A 26,515-nucleotide genomic window follows, 5' to 3' on the forward strand; every position below is an offset into this window, starting at 1 on the left:
CTGCAGGAAAAAAAAAAAGGAACTTTTTTACTTTTTAAAAAATTTAGCACTTACCCATTATTACTACATTAAGGGTATCAGAAGACCCTAGGATATATTCAGCTGTCACATCATTTTAAAGAGGTCTAATTGGGCACGGCAAACTGATTCTAGAGTTGCCATGGCAAAGAAGAAACATTTCCTTACCCACACAAATAAGATCTCAAGCTAATAGCATAGGCTCTGCAGATAACCTGGCCTTCCATAGGGGGCAACAGCTAGCCATATGCTGGGGAGAGAGTTCTAGGTGTGGCTACTTTCACCCAGGACTGTAAGTCAGAGCCTAGCCCCCCTCTCAGGGCCCAGAGGTGTTTGATAAGTACACGAACAAGACAGATCTACAAATGAAGTATAGCAGAATGCTGTAAAGAAGGAACAAAGAGAGAGCTCCTCCCTTCCCAACCAAGCAACTAGTTGATGCTGTATAGTAGCAGTTCATGTCAATACGCCCCAGCTTCACCAAATGTGCCTGTGTCTGTGCAATGTGAGATTGTTATCTAGGGAGATGTTTGGGATGACGGAATGGGAGCTTTGGTGTGGTTTTCTTTTCCCGGTAAAATTGCTAACAATATCTGTGAAGGATTCATACCTGTGACCACCTTCCCTTTCTAACTAGTCACTCTCCTTTATCACCTGGGCAGCCCTTGTTTCAAACCTTCCAGGGAGCTGAAGCCTAAATGAGCATGTAGCACTTTGTCTGATGTATGCTCTCTCTGCTAGCCATGCTCTGACCTCCAACCTAGGGAGGTTTCCATCCCATCCATTAGTACCCCTGCCAGTCTCACTGATGACCCAGCAAAATATTTAGCTTTTGTTTAGTGAGTTACTCTGTGTGTGTGTGTGTGTGTGTGTGTGTGTGTGTGTGAGTGCCAATTAGAGTGATGTTAGAGTGATGTATCTTTTAAAAAATGTTTTTGGATACATGGTGGTCTGAGTAAACCCAAGAGATTTCTGATGTGATTTATGACTCATGGAAAAGCCAAGGTCCCCTGCAAGGTTGCCTGAGTTCTCATAGTCTTTCACTGCCAATGACCATGGAAATGTGGGCAGAGCTTGGATGGGCCAGCAGGTCAGTGAAGCAAGCTACCACAGCTATGAATTCTTCTCACTTCTGAGTGCTTTGAAGTTGAGTCACATTAGGCAAGTCATTGGCTTATTGTCAACCACCAAGGAAGTGCTGCTGCCCTGGAAGAGGATAACTGCACCAAACCAGTCTCTGCCTGAACTCTTCCTCTCTAACCCACTCCCTAGGTTCAGACTGAGGGATTCTACAACCAAAATCAGAGCTTATCAGTGCTTTGGCACAGAGTCATCATGCCCGATAGGATGACAACTAATACTCAGGCATATCTCAAAACTCCTGTCACTTGGCTTCTGCTGATATTGCCATCTTTACCACTTCCTTCCTCTCTTTGTAGTCCCCCAGATAGACAGAGCTGGCTGCTCAAAAGGTCATCATACTTCTACCTTCTAGTCTGGCACCTCATTCCATCTGCTCCTCAAACCCTTGACTCTAACTCAGAGTCAAGTGGTAGACCACTGACCCCATGGACTTGGCTGAGATGTACTCCTGTCTGAACTGTGTCTATTCAGGGTCCATTTAAAGTCTCCCCTCATTATCTCAGCCTTACTTGATGGCCCCATGGTATGATACAGGACTCTAGCTTACTTGCTTCCTACATTGGCTCTGAAGCATCTTGGAGAAGGGAGCCTTCTTTTATGTGTGGTGCTAAGAGTTGCCTGGCCAGGAGTAGGCTCTCCAGGAAACACAGGAGTGAACATGTCAAGGATGTATGCCCCATGCACCTGCATCATGGTGACTGCATGGCTGCCTTGCTATGGGGCATCCAGACAGTTTACTCCTCCATTCCTTATAAACCCTGTAGGAAGCTTCGTTTCTGTTCTCATTTTCTGTGGAGAGACCGGAGGCCAGAGGGTTAAGTAAACACACCTCAGGTCACACAGTTGACAGTGGCAGAGCTGACACTTCAGAGGTGTCAGATATGGCTCTGCTCTGTGAAGAGAATGTGCTAAGCAAGAGTCTTGTTCTAAACTGAGGTTGTTGCCCAGGGTCTAACTGAGATGTGTCACAGGAAGGGGACAATGGCATGAAGGAGAGGACTGAGTTTATGATGATGAAGTCTTTTAAGAAGTCTTGGCCTTACACACACACACACACACACACAAACATGCAGTGCATACAAAATGATATTTTGGTATACACAGGAGTGAGCATGGACACACTCTAAGGGAAACCTAAACCATATTAATACTGAACCTGCTATAGAACTATGATTCACATAATGTTAAAAAAAAAAAAAAAAAAAAAAACCTCTCTGTGCCTCCCCCAACTCTTCTTGGAGTACATCTGGAAACCTGGAGGTTCATAGAGAACCATGCCACTTCACTGATTTTCAGGACACAGGGTACTCTGAAAACCCTAATATCTGGGAAGTGGTAATACCACTTAAAAATGCCTCACTTAACACTTATGAATAGTTCAAACGGAGCCATTGGCCTAATTTGACTCCTTTTTATCTGTTTCTATTTCCTGTTCCTGGAGGCTGAAGCTCCATTCATTTGGACAGTGGTCTCTGCTTCCAACTATGTGTCAAGCCAGGTCCCGATTCAAGAGAAAATGGCCCAAGAATACTTTAGCAGAGTAGTATTAGGATTTTTGGTACATTTCAGAATGTGTGTATGTGTGTATGTGTGTTTGTGTATGTGTGTGTGCCTATGTGTGTGCTTCTCTGTGTATGTGGATCTGTATGTTTGTGTTTGTGCTTGGGCATGTATGTGTGCATGCATGTGTGTGTATCTGTGTGTGAATATGTGTCTCTGTGTGCCTCTGTGTGTATCTGTGTGTGTGTCTATGTGTTCATCTGTGTGTGTGTGACTGTGAATATAGTTTCTCTTAGTTGATGGCTTAGCTTTGTCTCTTGTGGAACATAGCTCTAGCCTAACCTGGTAGGAACTATATACCTTGACCATGTAGACTTTGGTTTTGTTGTCTTTAGGACCATGCTACAATCTGCCTATGAAATGTTCCCACAGGCTTGTTTCAAAGGTCCCTAGCTTGTTGTGATATTTTGGGAGGTTCTGGAGGTGTAAAAACATCAAACTTCATTAAAGGAAGAAGGTCACTAGAGGCAGGTCCTTGATGATCACATCTTGTCCCCAACCCTTTCCTCATTTCCCTTCTGTTTCCTGGCCATTATGAGGCAAGCAGGTTTGTTCCCCCATATCTTACACCACCATGGCCAGCCTCATATACAACAAACCGCAGAGCCAGCTGACCAGTGACCCAATCCTCTGAAACCATGAGCTGAAATCATCGTCCCTTCAGGGGGTTTCCTCAGGGATTTTTGTCACAGTTCGAAAGGGCTAGCTAACAATCTGAATGCCACTGTGCTTCTGCTAAATGTCACTTGAGTTTGCTATTATCAGTCTCCCAGCCTTCCAGAAAGAGAGGGGTAAAAGAAACAACAACTCTAAGATCTTAACCCAGCACTCTACCTGTGGAGCTGTTAGGCCAGATCACCTTGCTGCCTCTGCATGGCTGCTACTCATATACAGTTTAATTTAGTAAAACCCTCAGCTATAATCCAAAGACCTGCTACCAGGCACTGTCCTACTCTGCCAATTAATGGAGAGAGGAGGTGACTGGTCAAGGACAGTTGAAGGAACAGGTGAAGCTGAGAAGAACTCAATGTGAGTTCTGACCAGATCAGACAATTTCCTAGCCTGAGTAATCTAAATGTCTGGGTATTTTGCTTTCATCCAGTGAACATTCCAAACGAGAGTAGAAGTGGTACCTGGGCTGTATTTTGGAAATATATTTGCTCTCCACGTGGTCAGTAAAAGCTAAGAAAAAATTTAAGAGCAGGCTCCTCCACCAAAGAGAGCCATCATTTCAGTGGTGTGATGGGATTAAATTATTGTGTCCCCAAAGCCTGATGTCTCAACACTTTTATTTGCATTCTTTGGGGTCTTATCATTCAGGATTATGTAAAAATGACAGCTGCTTACAATTATTTGGGAGTTTGTGTTGCAATAATTAAAAACATCTGCCTTTATCTTTCTGCTACCAGACTTAACCCTGCGAGGTTGGGTCTACTGAACTTCAAAGAGGGAATGGAGAAATAAAAGAAAACTCCACATATTACTAACAAATTTTTAGCGATTCATTTAAATGTATAACCAGTTATTCCAACAGTCTTCAAACCCTTCATTATCTTTTAAATATATATAATTTGGGACTGCTAATTAGATAGCAATTTAATGCTCTCATGGGGATTCAGATGCAAGGTCTTCCTAAAACGTAAACGCAGAGGGATAATTGTTGGCATTCACATGATTGAATTCTTCAGTTATTCAAATAAGTGTGCAGGCGCACTCTCAACAGTGAAAGCATTTGAATATTCTGCCCTCCAACTCATATGTAGGTTTTCCAGGGCCCTTTCATGCTAGGAGGATAGGGCTGAGTGATCTAGGTCACTCAGCTTTCTGGAGAGAGCAGACGGGATCCCTAGGAGAAGCCTAGTCTCATTTGGCCATCTTACTCTCCCCTCAGAGGCAAATAGCTCCTGTTCCTTTTTCAGGAGATTCAAGATCTTGAAATCTGCAGCTCTGAAGGCTTTAGCGTCTGCTCTAGTGTCTCCACAGTGGTCTGCTTGCTATTGTCTCCCTAGTTACAACCAGTGAAGAGAGAGAGAGAGAGAGAGAGAGAGAGAGAGAGAGAGAGAGAGAGAGAGAGAGAGAGAGAGAGAGAGAGAGAGAAGAGGTGAGAGAGGAGGTGAGAGTCTCATTCTGCCTCATGTTGATACTTCACTGTCTTCCTAGCCTATGGAGATGGCCCTTTAAATTGCATAAAGATGTGCAGCCCATGCAGCAGCGTGATTGATCAAGGAGATGACATCGGCTCTGATAGAAACCAGCACGCAAGTCTCAGCCTGGAAAGTGTGGCTGGGGTTTACATTCCTGGCCCAGGCTAGTAGCTAGCAGCTGAGGCTCATTTCCCTCACTAGGGAAAGGAGGTGCAGACAAATCTATAGGAATTTTTAAGAGATCATTATTCAACACATTGCCTGTAATTACATTTTGATGAGCTTTTTATTGCTAATTTATCATCCAAGATGGGGCATTCTAGATATGAAATTAATCTAGTAAAACAGAGGTCAAAGTGTGCTGAGTGTAAAGATGAGTATTGGGGGCCGGGGGCATCAAATTATTTCACCCAAACATAAAGCAGTAGAAATTGCCATCTCTAAACCAGATTTTCTTCTGGTGCCTACTAGTGATTTTTAATGCTGCCTGATAGACTTAAGTGTAAACTTGGATCTCAGAGCAAATGAGCAGGAGGAGAAGGATGGAAGGCAGAGGTGCTGGGAGCCTGGGCTGGAAAGAAAGAAGTGTGGCCCAGTTGTGTGTCCACGGAAGTGCGGGGGTGGATGCATCCAGGGTGGCACGGCACTCTAGTCTAGATCGGATTGCTTTTAAAGATTTATCAGCGCACTTAAGCAGGCCTCAAGACAGGCTCAGTGCAATGGTTTTCCTTCCAGAGCTGCAGAGATATAGCAGGTACTTTGACGGGCATGATGCCACTGGAAATGGATCTTCCTTTCCCTGGGGAATCCAGCATAGAGCCCACACCTGAGAGCTGGGTTCCCTGGGAGATGGTGTCTAGTGTCTGGCTGTGCTCAGAAGCCTGGTGGGATGTTACTTGTCCCTCAACACACTGGCCTTCTGTGTGCCTGGGACCAGGAGGCTCCAAGTGTAGAGTATATCCTCATTCGGGTGCAGGCAGCTCCGATGGACACATGCACAGATTGACAGGGAGAAAGGTAGGTGTCTGTAGTGACTGCATCATCAGGAGCCGACAGTGCAAGGAGAGACATGTCCATGAACCAGCTCTGGAAGTCTGTCCTAAGTCCATGGTTAGACCCCAGGTACTTCGGATATCTCCAGTCCTCGGGGTCTTTGCATATGCATGGCTCAAGCTTGGCATGGCCCAAGCTCCACAGTCTGGATGGAGATTTCTCCTTCCCCTTCCAGATGTCAGCTTACAGTACATAAAGAAACTAAGAACACTATCTCTGAAGACACAGGGAGGCAGCTTCTCCTCCTTTCCCATTCTTCTCTCATACACTCCGTGAGTTTGTTGTTATTGTTTGCTTTTTTTGTTTTTGCAGAGAATATTCTAAATCTGCTACGCATTTTATTTATCTTCTTATTTATGAGCTTAGTGACAAAACATATCTTGACCGTAAGAGGTCAAGCACCAAATATCAGGGGGATTCTGGTTTCCTGGCTTCTAAAGGAGTGAACAGCTTGATAGGTTTTCAATAAACATACATCTTACAAGGGAAGGACAGGAGGCTTGGGAAGGGGAAGCAGAGAAGGAAGCATCTAGTAGCCAAGTCCCTCTTCCGGGCATCCCATGAGCCCTGTGCAATTCCTAACCTCAGCCAGGCAGCAGCAGCAAGGCTGTGGTGTGTTTCTAGGATGCAGACAGGATCCCTGCAGGAGGCTTTCCCAGCTATGTAATCCACAGGTAGACACCAAGTGCTTGCATAGATGCCTGTCAGTACTGCCACTTCTGGAGTCTGTAGTATACAGCTTCCCTGTGCTCAGTCTCCTTTGAGCCCATATCTTCCCTTCATATTTAATTTCATTCCACCTCCTTTGCCACATCAGCAGGCCTTTGTGTGTGAGGGTAAATGGAATGGAATTTGATTGGTGTCTTCTGGTTACTTGCACTCACTGGTAGATGTGGTCAAACATCTATCGTGCAGTAGGAACCCATAATCCAAGCTCTCAATGAGAAGCCTAGAAAGATGGGCAACACTGCATTGGGTTAGAGTGGGTGGGGCTTTGTAGTTCCTGAGAGCAGGTATCAAAGCCAGAGGTGACAGTGGGATTTCAAGAACAATAGGTCAGGCTGCTTTGGTATCTGCAAGCAACAGATGCCAATTCTTAAATGTTTACCTAGAGGTAGAACTCATTGGAAGAAAATGAGGAAATATATTTTCTACTGCTTCCGTGATGAGACATAAAGACATAAACAGAAAATGAAGGAATAAAAGAAGGGGTAAATGGTCTTTCTTTTCTTCTTCCCTCTCTCCCTTCCTCTCTTCCTTCTTTCCTTTCTTCTTCCCTCTTCTATATTCTTTTGCTTTTTTTCCTTTAAGTGTAATACTTTAAGAGAAATATCCTGTCTGGTCCTACTTCTATATGTCTTGTCACCCCAGCAGGGAGTAAGGACAGAGTAAGTAAGCTGACAGAGGATGGGACACCACAAAGCATCCTTTGTAAAGCTGTTGGGTAGGATGACAGAACCTACAGCAGCCATGTGGTTCCCTGAAGCTGAGATGTCGGGAGACCTTGGCTCTCACCGTGCAGGAAGGAGGGGTGGGTTGCATCTACAGGGGACTGGAACAAGGAGGCCACAGAGAAAGACAGAGTCTGTGGTTTTAGCTTGGGCACAGCCAGTCTGGCCCCAACTGCATCTATGCTAGAACAAGGAACCATCTCTGTGATCCAGGAGATCAGCATTAGGGGACAAAAGGAAAGCACGGGACAAAGGGAAGGGAAGCACGCACAGCTTCGCAACTGGAGGAATAAGGTGATGACAAATCGGGTCCATTGTCATGTCTGACTTCTGTGAAGACTGCCCTAAATATACCTTCTGACAGACACGTTTCTTAGTCCAAGGATCAGACTTCTTTCCTCTGTAAATATTTAATTTTTCTTTAAAATGTAACCATATATAGTAGATCCTCACATTCAGGTGGCCTCTCTGATACATGCTAACAGGCAGGATGCTACCGGAACTTACTAAGTCAGTTTGGGCAGGGTGCTCATCATTAGAAGCTTCTGACATCTTGGGCAGTGGTTGCATGGTTGTTACTGGTTCCGTTTGCTTGCCACTTCTAGCATCCAAGGGTAATATTAAAGCACATTGCATATTCAAAACATGGAATTGACTCCCATAGTTCATCTACTATCTCAGTATCCAAGTGCCCACCTAGTCTCAGGACCAAGAAGCTGTGGGCCTGAGTGTTAGAAGTTGAAATTGAAACATCATTCAACCTGGTAAAATGCAGGTTCTCCCAGTAAACTCCTTTATTCCTTAGGTCAGCTAAGCTGGAGAATTCTCACACAAGTACCCAGGCTAGGCAATTCCCAAAGTACCCAGGCATTTCAGCAAGAAGCAAACCCATATAGATGCAAGACTCTTGTGTCCTCATAGCCAAATAATGTAATTCAAAATGAGGCAGCACTCTTTGTGGTGGGTTTACAATCTTATCTTTTTCCTCAGGGAACATAATACTTTGAGCAAATATAATTTCTAGGCATCCATTAATTTTTTTTCTTAAACTAGAGAGGATTTAACCAGACCTAAGTATGGTCGTTCCTCACTCCTGCTCAGAGAGGCTGTACCCTGGTCAGCCAGACACCATTTGCTTGAGGATCAGCACAGAGCGATTCCCGCGCGCCACCTACTGGGCAGTCTCCTTCAGTTCATCAGCCCCAGGAGAGCAAAGAGACTGTAGCACTTGATTCAAGGTTTATAGCGCTCTGTGCTACCACATACTCCCCCAATAGACCTTGGCAGCAGAATGTATCCTCCTAAGACTAGAGAGAAGCCATTCCCAAGTTCCCCAGACAGCAGTCTTCATCTGGGGATCCCTCTCGAATTTCAGGGCAGCCAGCCTTGAGAAAGGCAGAGCTGTTTCTGTACTTCCATAGGTCTTCTTGGCCATTCATGCTGTTGCTATTGGAGAGGGCTTTTACGGTGTGATGAGCATTTCCTAAGCAGAAACAGCCTTCTAACTGCCCAGGACTCGTTCACTAGTGCCACGTTTGATGGCAGCAGCATCTGTGGGATGTCAGCAAACTGAAGGTCAGGGGGCAGAGGGATGACCGACCAGGGCAAGGCTTGACAACCCACACATGCACCAACATAACGAGGAGTGGATGTTTAAAGAAAGCACATGTGGCACCCACATTTCTCATTTGCTGTAGGATCATAGGACCCAGACTCCCATCATCTGCATTCTCTTTGACTCTGTGTGGTAGCAAGGTCCAGCAAAGGGCGACAGAGAAGCTAAACTCATAGACATATCCTAGCAGTAAGTGACCCAAACAAATGGAGGCAGGTGCAGGCTGGGGAGCTTGGACGAAGTACAGGGCTTTTCCAAGGTAGCCACTGGGCTGAGAGCTGGAGGAAGAGCTAACCACACACACACACACACACACACACACATATATGAGATCAGATTCTGGGCAAAACAGCTGGACAGGAAAGAGGTGGGGTTTGTTGTTGTTGTTGTTTGTTTGTTTGTTTGTTTGTTTAGGAAGGGGCAAAAGCTGGGAAGAAGCCAAACTCTATAAAGGTCCTGCTTAAACTTAAACACCACACCTCTTAAATCTTAAATGGCATCTGTCCTCATGACCCCTTAGGAGACCTTGAGAAAATTGCTGGACCAAGGGACGAACTCTGACATTGTCTCCACCTAACTAACTTCTGATTCCCCAGCTATTGGAGATATCCTCTAATTAGGATAGCAAACATTCACTCATACCATGAGAGTATCCACTCATTTCTACAGGACAGGACCAAATGACACATTTGTTAGCATGTCTGCCTCTTGCTTCATGTAAGTAATAACCTCTGACAGGGGCCCATCTATAGCCAATGTACAAGAACAAACAAAGCTCAGAAGAATAATTGTATGTGCATCTATAAGACAAGGAAGCGACATGATGCCATAGGACAGGCTGATCAAGGGTGACATAGGGATGGCATGTGAGGACCCAGGTTGCAGAGCACCAGTGGCTGGAGCAGCTGTATTTGCACTGTGGGAGGGTGGAGGGCTATAGAGTTATGGGAGATGGTGCTGTTATCTGCAGAATTTTGCCTTGTTTGAGAGTTGGCCTGAATTTTCCAGAGGAGCATAAATAACGTTTGCCTCCAAATAGCCTGATTGGATAACGCAAAACCTCAGCTTCTCCCAGTGTAGAGAATGCCTTCTACACACTGGTAACTGCGACACAATTCGGTTTAGGAGCTCCACATAGTTTAGAAGTAAACCCACATGGCTGACACAGTCCATACTTCCTGGCCAAAGGAGAGTCCATCTGCTCTGGCTTCCAGCCAGCTTCTTGTGAATTCTAGCCATCCCACTTCCTCCTCAGAGGTCAGACAAGCTCAACCCGAGAGGGGGTGGTAGGCATGTCTGACCACTGTTATTATTATTCATTTTCTCACATGTGTTCTCTAGAAACTTCCAACATGCCCATTCATATCTTTGGCCAGTAGAATCTCTGCAGCTGTCACAGGAGCTGCGGCTCTTGAGAGGTCGACATAGTGATCCTAAGTGAGACATGTTCTAAGTGTCAGATCTCTATCCGACTTCATAGACTACTAGAGAAAGAATGTGCAATGCTGTATTAGTTATTTTTATATTGATTATATGTTAAAGCAGCAATGATTTGAAGACAAGCTAAAATATTATCCATAAACTTAAATTTCACTGGTGTCCTTCTTTGCTTTTTAAATGTGGCTACTGGAAAACTCTAAACAACACAGGTGGCTGATCTCGTGGCTCTCAGTGAGTTCTTGCTGGACAGATTCAGACTACAGCTGCATCATGACTGCCCTGAAAGTCAGTCACACCCACTCTCCAGCCACTCTGCTGTCCACTTCCTGAGGAGCTAAGATAACACAGTGAACATAACCCATCTGAGGGCATCTGTCCCAAGGCTCCTGGTTCAGGCACTTTCTACCATCATGAGATGGAGAAAGTCACAGCATAGCATCCCTAAGTGCCTTGGCTTTCCATGGTGGTGCTTTCCCAATCCCCAGAGGACTCTAGGTTATCTTGCCCGTCCTCCTCCCTCCCAACCTTCCTAAACCCCTGGGCTCTTTTAAGGTGCTCATCACCTAGGCTCATCATTCTATCTGTCACATGAAAGTTATGACCTGTGAAAAGAACCCAGAAAGGTACCCTTCCCATAGGGAGGAACCAGCACATAGCCAGAAGACATACTAAGTAACAGCCACACTAGTAGATGGATCCAGTGTCCTTAGTTCTTTATCTAATCCCTTCTCATCAAATCTTCCCATCCCTGAAGCAGAGCACAGCTCAGTAACCTTGCACAGGCCTAGCATGTAGCAGACCTCCAATGACAAGGAAAAGATGATAAATTACCTAACCTCAGTAGTCTGTATTCCATCTCTTCAACAATGATCCATGTGACTGATCAATATATCCGCATCCTAAATAGAACCTGAGGCTAGAAGTGGGGTTCAGTTGACAAAGAGCTTGCCTACCACTGGGAAGGCTCTGGGTTCCGTCCCAGTACCACATTAACCAGGTATGATAACATATACTCAGAGTCCCAGTACAGGGAAGGTGGAAGAGGAAGGATCAGATAGTCAAAGCTAGTCTAGTGCCTATGAGAACATACTTTAAAACAAATGAAAGAGATGCAGAGGGGGAGAAGTAAGAGACAGGATATATAATATAACCCCTCCAGCATCTTTCCCCACCTCCTGGGCCTCCAGACACAGAACAGACAGCTTTAGGCTGATTTCAGCATGAACTTTGTGGAAATGAGTCCCAGATTTTGTGGGCCCAAGGTTCCCTGTGGAATCCTGTCATTGCCACAGCTGCATCAAGGGGCATGTTTTGTGTTCCCTTGAGGATTTGACCAGGTCCACATTCCAGGCTTCCTTGACGAGTGTGGAGGGGGTAACTTAAATGTTCTTATCTTCTATAATTCAGAGGTAGACAGATCACCAAGACCCTAACCAAGCTAAAGGTCATGTTAAAGACAGCCCATTGCAGGCTGGTTCTCCCGTCATCCATTAAAAGGAAAAGATGTATATTCAGGGCTCAACACTCTAAGAAATATCCTTAGAGAGAAGAAAAACGAAAAGACTACGAAAATGAAATCTAGGAAGCACAGAGAAATCTTTTGGTGAAAGCCTGAGAAATGTGTAGGCCTGAACTCCACACGAGACACTTCCCAGGATCTGAGTTTAACCCCAATTGTTGTGCTGGGTTTCCACGTCCCACACCAGGAACAGGAGCTGGCTCTGCCACAGAAGGTCTTCTAGTCTACTGGAAGGCAGTTAGCTACTTCAGCCCTCTATGCAGTACAGGACAAGTCTTATCCGGAACCTGTCAAGGACCTTTCATTTTGACATCAGTGAAGCCATAAGGAAGTGACAAATTGGTGGCAAGGAGGTGGGGTGGGGTGGGGTGGGGTGGGATGGGGGACACTGGAGCAGGACAGGGGCAAACCTGGTTATCATGAGGAACTGTAACTTCTCAGTAAGCCTGGCTAAGACTCCTGGTTTTGGAGACGTTTCATGATTCACACCCAAATCATACAAGATGAAAGAAAATACTGGATAAAACCAAGCCAAACATGAAGTTTGGGGGAAAGATTTTTATTGGACAAATTAGAAAAATATTGGTGCTGTGCTCTAGAGGAAGCCACTTCTTTCGTCTGGCTGCAAGGGCAGGAACAACCTCAGTGGCAGACAGAAGGAAACATGGGTTGTGTGAAGAAAGCTCTTCCCACCCTCCCCAGGCTGGCCACAACCCATGCTCACATTCACCATGCTAATCTGGCAGCCTTGGCCAGAACAGAGGGGAAGGTCCATCTATAACAACTTCATTATAAGTCTGGGCTTGAGAGGATGAGAGTGGGGCTTGGGTGATGATTCCTCACCCGAGCCGGTCAAGGAAGCTGCTAACAGCTGTCTGCTGCTTGCTGCCCTGCAGAGCCCACCCAGGGCAGATCTTCACATGACAGCCACCAGAGTGCTAGCACATGCACAGGATCTTCTCACAGCCTCCAAAAGGGACACTGACTGAAAATCGTGGGGTTGAAGGGCCCTTTCATTCATCTTCCCACATGACTGACTACATGCTAGGTGGGTCAGCAGGGAGGGGATAGAAAACAGAGAATGAAGAAAGCAACCAGGATAGTCATAGGCACTTCACTGTGTGGCTTCTAGTCTCATTCTCAATGTGAATTGAGAAACAAACCAAAGAATCCCAACACACATACACACACACACACACACACACACACACACACATAGAAGGCTAACTTGGAGATGCATAGCATAGTTGTCTATACTCTGAATTACGGCGAGCCAAAAATGATTGTTCAACAACAAGAAAATACCCTGAAAAACCAACAAATAAACAAAAGCTATGTGTGTACCCAGTATGCACATGGGTCATTGACAATGCTTGCTTACCAGGATAACCTTCTGAAAAATCAAAATGTGTTCTGCACATGCAGGAACCATCTGACACTATTCTTTTCAGTCTTTAAGGAGGCCAACCCAGGTTGCTGCAGATCTACAGAGCCAGGACAGACGGGATGCTGAGATAACCCCCATCACCCAGTGACATCCTGGAACCTGCAGTACTGCAGGAGCTCTGACTTAACATTCTCCCCTTTACCATGACAACAAAGCAGGGATGTGTATGCTCTGATGAAAGCAGTGTTATCAGGGGAAGGTGGCTCACAGAAAGGCCACGTGACTCAGAAAGCTGGGATGAGAAAGGACTTCCTGTGTGAGATAGATCTCCTTCTACTTAGTGGCGCCTTCACTTAGAAGGAGAACGAGAAAAACAAAAACCTCATGCAGAGTCGCCCTATACTCTGTGCTCGTGTGTCGATAGGTTGATTCATGTGTCTCCAATGGAAGCATGTCCTAAAATCCTCTCCTAAACATCTGATGGCCTCAGAGGCAGCGACAGATGAATGGGACAGATGGTCCATTGGTCTGGCCATGCCTTGTCGTGAGTCAGTTGCAAAAGATGCATCTGGTTTGTGTTTTGACAAGTGAGCTGTAGAGCATTCTCTTAGACTATTTCACATATGGAAATCTGACCCTGGCCATCAATTCTGAGAAATCTACTCATCCCGGCAACTGAACATCAATAGGAATCACAATAACTTGTATGTATGAGCATTCACGTGCCCAGAGTCAGTGCTGTTCGGAATGACCCACTCTTCCAGCCTTCCAGATGCCTTCCCAGTAGACAGAGACCCAACAACAGGCTATTTGCTATGTAACTGGGAGATACAAATGATTAGGGGGACATGAGATAGTCTTATAGGGGACAGCTATTCCCACTGCTGTAGAGACAAGGAAGCCACCACGATGACTGTGTGATCTGGTCCCAATTCCTTCCTCCTTCAAAAGCTGGTAAGTGGGAAGTGAATTCATTCCCTGGCAGAAGAGTCAGGTTTGATCATTCCCCTGCCTCTGATCTGCTCTAGTTTGGAACATGTTTGTGCCAGGCACCCATGCTTAGGCAAACCCAACTCACTTGTATGTACTCTGCCACTCAACAGCCCCACTTGACAGCTTGGGGTGGTTAATGCACTAAGCTCTTTAGACTCAAATACATCTTTAGACTGAAATATTTTTGAAATATCTGTGGCTTTTTCAATCAGACATTCCAGAAGCTTAGAGTTATAATTGAAATAAGTTGACCAGTTAATTCAGTCCTTTACAGACACACACACAGACACACACACAGACACACACACATACACACACACACAGAGAGAGAGAGAGAGAGAGAGAGAGAGAGTCAGAGTCGTGTGTGTGTGTGTGTGTGTGTGTGTGTATGTCTGTGTGTGTGTAAAGGACGCCATCAAACATCACCATCAGTTCCATCTGAAAGTGAGCATATGGGATTCATGTGATGTGGTCATGACTCCATTAATACCAGGGCGATTAGAGCAAAGTTGGATCCCGATGATGGGAATCTCACATGGACAGTTTCTAAACAATGATGCAAGTGAGAAGAGAATGGGTCCCCACAGGGCTCGACTGACAAGCATTTGCAGAGTTCTCTGCTGCTATGTACTAACCATAATGAAAGGGACAGAGACTTCTGCTATGGGCAGTACTGTGCATTTATGTGCTCCAGTGCATGTGCGAGCACGCGTGCGTGTGTGTGTGTGTGTGTGTGTGTGGCCAGAAAAATGACTTACACATTCTCAACTTAGAAGGCCCTGTTCCTCTTAATACCCATATCTTCTTTAAAATAAGCTGAAGGCATGTCAATCTAGGGAGCTGTCTTTCTTATAGCACATTCTAACTAGCCCAGGATGGCAGACAATGTCACCCTCCCTCTCAACCCCTCCACGGGAGACACTGCCAGTGGGTTAGAGTCTCTCCTCATCTCCTTACTTTTCTCCTTCCTTTGCCTCATGGTGGATCTGGGATACTCAAGGCAAGTGCTCCACCATGACTCACACAGTCAGCCCTTTGCACACATTATCTTTCTACTAAGTTGCCTAGACTGGCCTTGAACTTGTGACACTCAGTCATGGCCTCTTCTGGAGAGAGGCACCTTCTGTCCTCTGGGAGACAGTTCTCACTGTTTTCCAAACCAGTGCTCTAGGCACCTTCTTCATAAGGCTCTAGCTTCATGAGACAGAACGAAGACTACCCGAGATTGGCCTCAGACCACATTTGGACAAAGAAAAAAAGGCAGTGTTTTCTGCACTCAGGTGTAGAAAATAGAGAAAATTCTTAGGTGTCTCCATTTATCTAGAAAGGTGTTGAGTAGCTTCTATGAACACTGCATTTCAGCAATGTAATTGGGAGATAAATCTTAATGAAGAGAATTTTCAAAGATGTTGTTTCTGACTTGTTCTCTTTTCAGTAAGGGGCTTATGATGACTATTCATTATAATGGATTTCAAACTAAATGGAATTAAAGAAAAAAATCAAATCCTGATAGATATCTATTAATAAAAATAAATGCCTTTAGATACATATGGCTTTACACACAAGAACATGATAGAAATTTAGTATTTTAAAAGTCACTGATGCACCTGTGAGTCAAAATACTAGTTTGAAGCTATGCAAACAGCCTCTTCGATACTATGAACCAAGCGGGTGTCAAATGAAACCTGCTGCAAAGTACAATCACGGCAGGGCTGAGGAAATGCAGGGATGAGGCTTCTCTTACCAGCGGCCTGAGCTCCGGGTGCGTCAGGATATATCCATTATTCGTGATGGCGAAGGCGTAACCATGAATTCCTAACTGAAAGGGGAAAGTTAAAAAAAAAAAATCCTTCATTAACCGACTCCCAGGCGTATTCACAAAGCACAAAGCAGCCCGACCCGAGTAATTTACAGCTTAAACTTGGCATTCATAACCCTTATCAGCACAATATTTCATTAAAATGAATTCGAGGCACTGATCCTTGACATTTGGTGGAAATTCGGAGCCTGTCATAGATAAGCTCGGCAAACAGCACAATTTGAAATGTCATATCCCCACACTGGAACCCTACGGCTTTATTTTTATTTATTTAAAATAAAACAATTACAATTTTAGAAAAACCAATGAAGTCACGGATATTTCTGGAAAGGGGAGCATGTTGAAGCAAACAGAACTCTCGTGGCTGGGTTGTTTGTTCTCTTATCTAGCTAAGGGAGAGAAGAGGTACCCCACACTGCCTAGCTCCCTGGCTTCCTATTGTCCCACACTCACAGGTACCATTTTCAGCTCCACTCTCCTGCTCTGTCCCCTCCATAATCCTTAAAGTGTAAAAGTGTCCCCTGCAGCCCCGTGCAGGGCTGGCCAGTCCCTTTATGTCCTATCATTCTTATTGTGGCTCCTAAGATTTTCCAAGCACACTTGCATCCTCACAAAGCCTGGGTAAATTTCTATGCAGAGCCTCTCTCTTAATTTATGTTTTCTGACTACATGGGACTATGGGAAAGAGTTGGAGAGCAATGAAATGTTTTATTAGCTTTAAAAAGTATGTAATCAAATTTAACACTGCACTTATTTAAATAATAATCCCAGCTTTTTGACAATATTTCTATTACATACTTGACTGCACCCATTGGCTACAATAAATTTACCTACAAATCATTCATGTATTAAAATGGCCTCTAGCATAAAAGCCTTACTGATCTCTTTCTAAAGAAAGAAATTGTAACCCACTTTTGCCAGAGCAGTGAAAAGGAAGAGGGGAGAAAGAAATTTTTCTCTCTTTTTGTCTGAGGGATCATTTCACAGTTCTGAGCCCTTACATATTTTTCCTTTAAATTCCCTGCCACTCACAGTCTTGAATATGATACTATTAAATGATCCAGACAACAAAGTTTACAAACTAAGAGTGACCCTGTCTGCTTGTTAGCTTAAAGTCAAGGTGATATGAAATGAACTTCAGAGAATTTAACACCAGCAATTAAAAGTTTCCGTTGCATTACATAAAGCAAGTATGCCTGCGGTCGTCAAGGGCAACAGACGTTTCTCCCGGACTTACCTTGCACAGCAAGTCTTAATAACATTCTACTTGACTCTAATGATAAAAGTATATTTCATTATGCCTGGAAAGATAAACCCGAGATTTCCTATCCTTTGAGATGTATATCGTCTCTTTCATCTTGTCTCCTGGAAGAATGTCAGACAGTCAACACTGCATTAATTATCGTTATTAAGTCTTGGTTTAATACAGGCTGGAAGGGTCAGGAAGGACTCTAGGAGCCTGACTTCTTCCATTAAAGGCAAGAGTGGGGTTTGACTAGAAATTCAAACTCAGCATCAGACCAAACAAATGGTATTTTATAGTCAGCTAATGTAGTCAGTCTCTTCCAACATAGCTGACTGTGCCTCTTGCTCTGCTTGTGGGTCTCAAGAGAAGATAGGTCGGGATGCTCTGCTCCTGCCTGGCATAGCACTTTATAAGTGATAACCATCACCTGTGAGGGTATTGTTGGTAGCCAGGGCATCAATTATTAAATGTTTGCCTCCCTCCACCAGAATATAAGAGCCATGAGGGCAAAAGTCAGAGTTTATGCTGAAAAATAACCAGAGAGGTGGATGGAATGTGGAGCAGGGAGGGAACACAGGGAAAGTGATATGAGAAGAAGAAAAGAGAAAGAAAAAATGAACTAGAAATTGGCAAGGGTTTTACAAGCTGAGCCCTCCTTCCTACTTCCTCCCTTGGCATGCGAGGCACCTGGCCTTTCCCCACACCAGCATCCTCTAACTGACCACCTGCTGTCTCTGCTGCCTACTGCCCGCTCAGGCCTCAGCCAACTAGACTCACACTCTACCCTCTCAAAGACAAAGATGCCACAACTGTCCTCCGTACTTGCTGGTGGCCTCCTGACAGCTGGAGACTGTGGGATTCTCATTTTGGGTCTCCCGGTTTTATGAACTGACAGATACTTCTTCTTCCCTACCTCCTTGATTGCCAGACCCCACCATATTTCTTCTGGTTTCCCCAGTAGTTCCTATTCTGACTGACCTCTCCTTTACCTCTGTGAGCTTCATCAGCCATTCCTGCTGTTACTCGAAGGGCTCGGCTTCCCTGGGCTCTCCCATTCAGAGGTAGTCAATGCATCCAGCAACGGTTAGTTCTTGGTCTCCCTTCTGACAGAACAGTGCCTCTCTAAGCTCATTCTGTTCTTGTCTCCTCTGGGTGAGTGGCACTAGCATTTCTCAGTTCCCCAGCTAGACACCAAATCATCTCCTTAGTCTGTTCCCTTTATCCACAATCCTCCAAACCAGCTAACCGTAACATTCTGTTACGTTTTCTCTATGACATCCCTCAGATGCAACCCTTTTCCTCATGTCATCATCATGATATTGCTTCAGTTTCCAAAACCTGTTCTAGACAATCTCTAGGCCCCAAAGACAGATCAAAGTCAAAGGCAATTCTGCCCATGCTTTCTATGTGAGATTTATAGAAAACCCTTTAGGTGTGTGAGACGGGACCCATGCAGCAATCTGTCTGGGGCTGGCCCCACTTAAGCATTCACACTACCTCAATTACCCACTGCCACCACCTCAGTCTACCTGGCAGCAGCAATCCCCTGCAGTACCCTTTCCTACACAAGCCTTTCCTTGGGTATCAACCTCAAGTATTCCTTTCACTTGAATTCTTACCTACTATCCTTCCAGCCTCCGCCATATCCTGACTGTTCTTGTATCCCTCACTTCCACTCCATTTTTATAAACCATGAGAATATTTTCATTTCTAGCTTTATGCAAAGCATAAATATTCTACCTATACCTTCTTGCTTCTCATCCCTACTTAGGTCTCCTTCCTTCCTCTGGCTTGTTCTAGAAAGCATCCAAGGCTGTAGCTCTCCTGGGAGAGGGACCTGTTTGTAGGAAAGAGCTACCGCACTAATCTTGGACTTCTGCAGCTTTTAGTGCCACACTAGATCATGGCAGGCACTCAGTTAAATCCGCACATGTTTTGGGCACTTATCACTTTGTTCAAACACTATCTAGATGATCTTTAAAAATGGAACCAAAGTAAATACTAAAAATGAGCCAACAAGAAGCTAATCTACTTCAGCATACACAGCCAGCCCTTCTCAAACCTGTGCCTAACTTTCCCTGACACTCAGGAGCTATGGGGTTAAACTCCTTCCCAGGAGGCCCCTTTCTGAGGAAACTGCTCTAGACTGTTGTGCTCCCTGGTTGGTGACTCTTGGAGCTCATTCCATACAGCTCCAGGAAGAGAGAAGGTAGATGGATCTCTCTGAGAATCAGAACTTCATAAAATGACAATAGACAATGTTTGGTTTTGGCCACAAATCAATATGCTGATGAAATCCCTAACTCTCATTTCACTTGAAACACAGCCAGTCTTCTCCCTGTCCGTTTGCATGTTCAGTCCCGTGGAGTAACGGGGAACAGATTGGACACAGAACCTTCCAGCACAGCACAAGGAGCTGCCAAGCAGGCTCTGGATCCACAGCCTGCTCTACTGCTCCCCTGGAGACCGGGAGCTGTGCAGCCCCCTGTCCCTGGGAGAGAAGCATGTCCCTTCCAAGCTGAGAGCCTTCAGGCTAATGAAGTGAACCCAATTATAAAACGGCTCGTTATGGTAACAGAGGCCATGGTGTCTGGAAATTATTGCTGGGGTGTCTGGAATTCTTAATAAAAATTATAGGAAGTCTGATGGCTTGCGGGGAAATATATGAAGCTTGGGGAGAAAGAACAATCCTTGGGAAAATCCCAAGAGCTAAGAGCTGACACATCCTTATAAAGTGCTAACCAGGAGGGCCAGTCCATCCTGGATCCTGCTCCCTGGAGTTCTTGCTTCCCTCCTGTCTCTAGTTCTACCTGGCCAGCATGCACACCTTTCCCAGAATTCTTTATGGAGATAGAGGAGGGACAGATTCCTTAGGTCAGTGTGTACCACACCTCTGTCTCTAGGATCCCCCACCAGGCTCAGGGAAAACACAGAACTCATTCCCAGAGATGGTGGTTCCTCCCCTGCACTGCTCCTCCCTGGTCCCTCATCACATCACAGTGTTCTGCTGATTTCTTCCTCTGTGAGTGATGTTGAAAAGGCAGCCATGCATGTAGAGGACTTTGGATGACACTAGCCACATGGTAAGAACAATAAACATACTATTTTTTTCCATTATTCCTATGGTTTTTATTTTAACTTCATTTTAACAATCACAATAATTGCTTTCATCATTTCTAGAGATATTGGGGTGCTAGAGGCTAAAACCGTGGCTTTCTTGCTTGCAAGCTACAAAACATGGAGAATGTTTAAACTTTCTGTGCCCCAGTTTTTTGTTTTGTTGTTTTTTGTTTTGTTTTGTGTTTTGTTTTGCTATAAAAATGGGGTAAAATGGTGCCTGCCTATTATTAACACATCTTAGCCCATTTCCCCATAGAAGAGATTTTGAGAAAGTGACTCTGAAGCTAATTGTTGACATTCCATTTTTAATCCATTCTTCCTTGACTCATTTGGTACATTTTGAGTAGCAACCTAATGCTTGGATTTCTACATATCCTCACTGAAACCAGAACTTAAAATTGATTTGAAACACTACAAGTGGATGCCTTCCATAAACAGAAGGCTCCCGGTTATGGGTGCCAAGGTCTGGGGATTTCAACAAAAGTCTTCTCTCTCTCCAGAAACCATGATGCCTTGCTCTTCCCATGCATGGCTTTTATTTTCTGTGTGTCTATCATTTTTACTTCTTGATTATGTGGGTCTGTATCAACTAAAAGCCCCACTCTGGATCTGGAAATATAATCCAAGTTCTGAGAGTCTTTGTAAAGAAGGTAGCTATCCTCTCCTGACAACAGTAGAACTCTTCCTATTTTCTTGTTTTACCAGAAGGTCAGCGAGGCTGATGCATGAGCCAGCCTTGGCAAACCAGACAAGGAAGCCAGGCAAGCAGCCTGGCAGTGAACAGCAACAGATTCCTGGCCTGGCCTCACTCTTCATAAAAGCAGAGGGAGCATTTGCCAACCAGTCAGCCCAAAGCTGGGTGGGCTAGCTAGTCTAACTGGTGACTGAGGAAAAAAGAAACAATGAAGGCCTGAGCAGTGGGTGGAGCCCTATGACCAGTGGGCCACCAAGACTTTCAGTGCACTCTGCCCTTTCCCCACTCAGGGACCCTTTGGCCACTTATGTGTGATTGTACTTACTGAGCCTTGAGTGTACTGGCCCCTCACCATTTATTGATTTGTTCTTCTCTCCACCAGAAAATGAGTTTTCTTCATGGGAATTCAATGACCATCTAGACCATCTCTTGAAAGGCTAGCCAATAATGTCAACAATGAAAGGAAAATACAAGGACCTCATCAAAATGCATGGTTCCCACATGAAGCCTTTATACTAGGGTTGGAGGAGGCAGTAAGGAAACAATCCATATTAATTAAGATAAGCCCATCAAGAAACAGTACAGATGGTACACAGGCAGGCAATAGTCTATGATGACAGCATGGAGAAACCAAAAAGCAGGTGGAGTCTAGAGCTAGACTATGAAATCAAGGTTTGTTGTCCCATTGGCACGGGCCACAATGACCTGGTGTATTACCTTGTATTTGGGGATGGTCTTCAGAAGCTCTTTAACTGGGACATCTGTGCCAACCACACCCAGAAGAATGCCCTTTGACCTCTGTAGAAAATAGACATTAAGCAGAATACAATAGGTTACTGTCTGATGCCTTCCCGGAGACCACTAACTCAGATTGCCACGGGCCTCTTTTTCATTCCACTCTCCATCTGAATTATAGCTAGCCAAGAAGGGGAATGTCTCTGACCTAACAGCAGCAGCACACTGGTGCGGGGACATTCTAATGCTCTCCTTCTACCTGAGGATAGAAACATGGTGTGTGGGAGTCCAGACATGCCATGCCTCAGGACTCAGGTTATGAACCAGATTACAGCGGCATCTGCTTTATTTGCCCGACATATACCACCATCCAGTATCCACAAAGAAGATGCTTAGTGATCAGAGAGAAGCACTTTTTTTTGTTACTTCTTTGCTTGTTTTCTGTTTTCTATATTTAATTTTTGGCAGCATTATAGAGCAAGAGTCCCAATTCCCAGGGCAAGAGGCCACTGTGATTTGTTAAAACTTCCAATAACAGAAAGACCATTAGGAAGAACATACAAATGACTGCTGTCTGTTGCTTTATGGTTTTGTTGGTAGGTTGAATAGTGTTCTGGAAAACTCACACTCACTCAACTTTAGAATCCAATGGCAGTTGGATTTTTTTTTCTCAGATACTGTAGCTAAAGACCTTCAGAAGAATCATCTTAGATTCATAGAGGTACCTACATACAGTGACTAGTCTCCTTAGAAAGAGGAGATAAGGACGTAGAGAGAAGGACATATACAAATGATTTAATGTGGAATGATGCTGCCATGGACCAAGGGCACTGAGCTCTAGAAGCCAATAATGACAAGGGAGCATTCTTCCCTTGCTCTTTTAGAGGGACCATGGCTCTGCAAACATCTTGATTTCAGACTCTAAAGATGCACAGCTAGTTGGTACACCATGCCACTTTGCAGTACCTCCACTCCAAGAAATGAAAGCTTACTGAGGAGAAGTATAGCCACCACAATCAAGAATTGTCTGGGAATTTTCCTCTTCTAGGCATGAGTATCTTAGAGAGGGGCTAGAGATGCTAACAACTCTGCCCATCTTCTCATTTACTGGACCCACTGGTCCTCACAGCAGGTGAAATAGTAAGGATAAACTCACATGCAGTAGCCTGAGGAGGAACAAAGAAGCCTTTTTTTTTTCTAGAGCTTAGATGCTAAGGTATTTGAGAAATATCCACCCACCCCCAACCCCAGGCAGAAGGCACATTGCCATACTCACAGTTTCGTTCTGCTTACTAAACACAGGCATGGCCACCGTGGTCATCAAGACGAGGCCCTGATCATCAGCAAGCTGGATGGAGACAGAAAAGGCAGTTATTGGACACCCTGAGAATGCCTCAAGCCAGAGGCCTCCTGATGACCAGTGCATCTTTTCTAGCCAAAGGCTGCTGAGAAAGAGCCCTCGGGATCCTTTGGCGGGGAGTGAGCATGGAGGCTTTCTACCTGATGGGGCCAACAGTCTCCAGCCTCAGCTGGAAACCCAGCTGCTGCCAGTCACTCCAGCTGACACATCTGCGCCTGCAGCTTTTTTTTTTTTTTGCCTCAGATGAACCTCATTTGGATTTCAATGGTTTGTTTTATTACAACACGTCCATTTTACTGTTTTATTTCCCGGACATTTATGTTCAGTACGTGTGCTAATAAGGCTTCTGATAATGCAGGATCAGAACCTCCAGCATGGGGGGGCGGGGAGTCTCAGGAAATATCCTTGGGGGAAACAGAACCGGAAGCTCTCATTCTCCCTAAGGCAAGCCAGTCAAGCCCCTTTCACCTCTTCAGATTCCTGAATACTGGTCCCCAGAGGAAAGCAAGTGAATGAAAAGACAGCTTTAGCATATGACCCTGAAAATCACCACTAAGAAGCTAATCGTTGCTTCCAAAGGAAGCACTTCTGAACTAGGATGCAAACTTGTAATGCTTTTAGCCCCATACAGATACTGTGAGACCTCTGGGCACATCTGCTTCTCATACACTGGCAGGAGGGACACAGGCAGGCAGGAACAGCTGTTCTACCCCAGTACAAATAGGGAAACAGAGTCTCTGAACACAGTAGTAGGCTTTGGTTCAAGACAAAACTATCCTTGATTCTCAGCTTCAAGTTTCTTAGCTGCACTAGCTAGGCCTTCCTGGACTCATTGAAATATGCTAATTAACATTACCATAAAGATCAGATGTAGCAGTGCCCAGCATGGTACTCTGACATAGAGTCTCTCAAAGGAGGCCGGAGTCCTTTCTCTGCCCCTAAGATCACACAGCAAGTACATGGCAGAATTAAACAATAAAAGAGAGCAAGGAATGGTTTGCCACTGCTGACACATACCAAAGTATGCTGGGAAAAGTCAACGGGAGAGAAATCCTTTCTGTTTTGTATCTCTCTTGAACACCCACTATGGATTGTTCTGAGCTAAGGAATCCACCAACTTCAGTCTACAGTGCTCTCTCTCTCTCTCTCTCTCTCTCTCTCTCTCTATATATATATATATATATATATATATATATATATATATATCACTTTTTCATGGCATTAGTTCTATGGAATAATTAGGTGCATTCCCATAGAACTTCTTTCGTAGGAAGAGGCTGCCTAAGGAGACGATGCTAGAGTCTAAGAGATTGACAGCTATACAGATTGCTTAGTCTCTTGTGCAAAAGTCATTGAACCCAGCTTAGCTCATCTTTTCTAATGCTGGATTTATTTATTTATTTTTTTTGAGAAAGGGTCTTCCATAGCCCAAGCTGTACTTAGACTCATGATTCTTTTCTTAGCTCAGTGCCGAGATTACAGGTCTGCACCATCAAAGCCCTGCTTCCCTGTTCACTCAGGGTCATATGTATCATGCATATTATTGGGGTTCCTATAGACCTCACGACTTACAGTGTGATCCCTGAGACAACTGCACTTCAGTTCTTGCTATAAATGCAAAACTTTAGGGACCATGCTAGACTTTCCAAATAGAAGCCCTTATTTTAAAAATTGAGTACATGTGAAGAAGTCAGGGAACATTGTTACAGGGAGACTTTCCCCATCTTACCCCTATTGACAATCTTGAGGACAAAAGAAAAGCTGTTGAATGTTAGGACATTTTCCCAACAGAATTGGAGGGTACTTGCAAGACTTGCATCTACTTTGAAGTGAGCCTGGGTCCCCCATGAAAGTGAGACAGGAATGTCATGGCCTTTAAGGACCAGGAAACCTGTGGCATCTTAGGGGCTAACTGTGGCATCTGTCCACTTGTTTGACCAACCACTATTCTGGATGATGGTTGGGAAGACCCCTTTACTGCTATAACTCAGATTTACATAGGCAGACTCTGAATAAGGCAGAAGGCCCCCCTCAGTCTGGGTAGGCCTCATCCAGTCAGTTGAAGGTCTTCAAAGAAAAGACACAGCCTTTAAGGAGGAAGGAATTCTGCCTTCATTTGCCTTTGAGTTCAACATTGAAACAGCAACCCTTCCTGGGATGTGCAGGACACCAATCTGCTTTACAGATTCATATTTATCAGATTCCACACTTACATGCTTTAATACAAATCTTTCTCCACATATAAGCATGTATGTACATATTTATATGCCCATATGCATACACACATATGATGTCTTTATATGCTTATGTACACACACAGTGTATTATACACATGCTTTCTCTATATAGGTTCTTTCATTGTTCTGTGTCTTCTGAGACCGCTGATGAATAAGCATGTTACCCAGGTAACTTGCAGGGCATGAGAATAAGTAAATAAACGATTTTCTAATATTAATAACCAGACTGCATTAACTCAAGACAACATTGACAGCTCTTGTTGTGCCAAGAATCAAGTCAGCCAGTATATGCAACACAGTAATTGTTTATGGGAACGTATTTCAACTTCGGCTAAAAATGCTTAGCATAGCATGGCGGCCATTGGCGGCTCAATAGCAGAACCAGTGGAAGTAAACATCCCATTTCACAACTTCTTGAGTAAACCTCACTGCTGCACAGCAACGCTTATTTGAGCTGATCCATAACCCTGGACAGCTTCCACCTTTGCAACTCAGATCAAAATTCCAGGCAATGCCAACATGGATCACGATGCAACAAAAAACATGGCATTGACAGTAATAAGCAATGAAGCTTTTCCCCTGTGACCAGTAAGAGTTAGTTATAAATCATTAGTAATTGCCCTGGCACAAAGGCAAAATCAGAGGAAAGGAACTTCCAATGTTAAGCCAGAATATAGAGTCAGTGTCACTCAGGGCAAAAAGAAAAGAAAAAAACAAAACAACAACAACAAAAACAAACCCAAAACCAAAACAAACAAACAAACAAACAAAGCACAAAACAAAAAACAAAACAAAAAAAAAAACAGAAACTTCCTTATCCTATTGCATCAGTACTAAAGCCACTGATCTGTTACCAGCTCTAGGTAAACAAAAGAAACCCAGGAAGTCCAGGGGGCAGAGTTCACATGAGGGACTATAATCTTATGCACTCTTCTGCTAAGAGCTGTAGCCCACTTATAGACTGGCCTCACCAGAACTCCA

The 26,515-nt window shown here is 44.5% G+C and overlaps 1 protein-coding gene across 2 annotated transcripts in view; it reads right to left on the reverse strand.

Moving 5' to 3' along the window:
- The window catches only part of Cacna2d3 (calcium voltage-gated channel auxiliary subunit alpha2delta 3), an 857,083-nt gene that overhangs the window by 185,178 nt on the left and 645,390 nt on the right, over positions 1–26,515 (reverse strand). For both annotated transcript variants that reach the window (XM_085828480.1, XM_085828479.1), the window contains 3 exons: positions 23,214–23,285; positions 21,920–22,000; positions 16,068–16,142 (listed from right to left, as the gene is read on the reverse strand). In XM_085828480.1, coding sequence (XP_085684606.1) covers positions 16,068–16,142; positions 21,920–22,000; positions 23,214–23,285 — 228 coding nt within the window. The remainder of the gene's footprint in view (positions 1–16,067; positions 16,143–21,919; positions 22,001–23,213; positions 23,286–26,515) is intronic.

This window comes from Mus caroli, unplaced genomic scaffold, assembly GCF_978045245.1.
Source record: "Mus caroli unplaced genomic scaffold, Mus_caroli_1 scaffold_12, whole genome shotgun sequence".
Classification (NCBI taxonomy): Eukaryota; Metazoa; Chordata; class Mammalia; order Rodentia; family Muridae; genus Mus; species Mus caroli.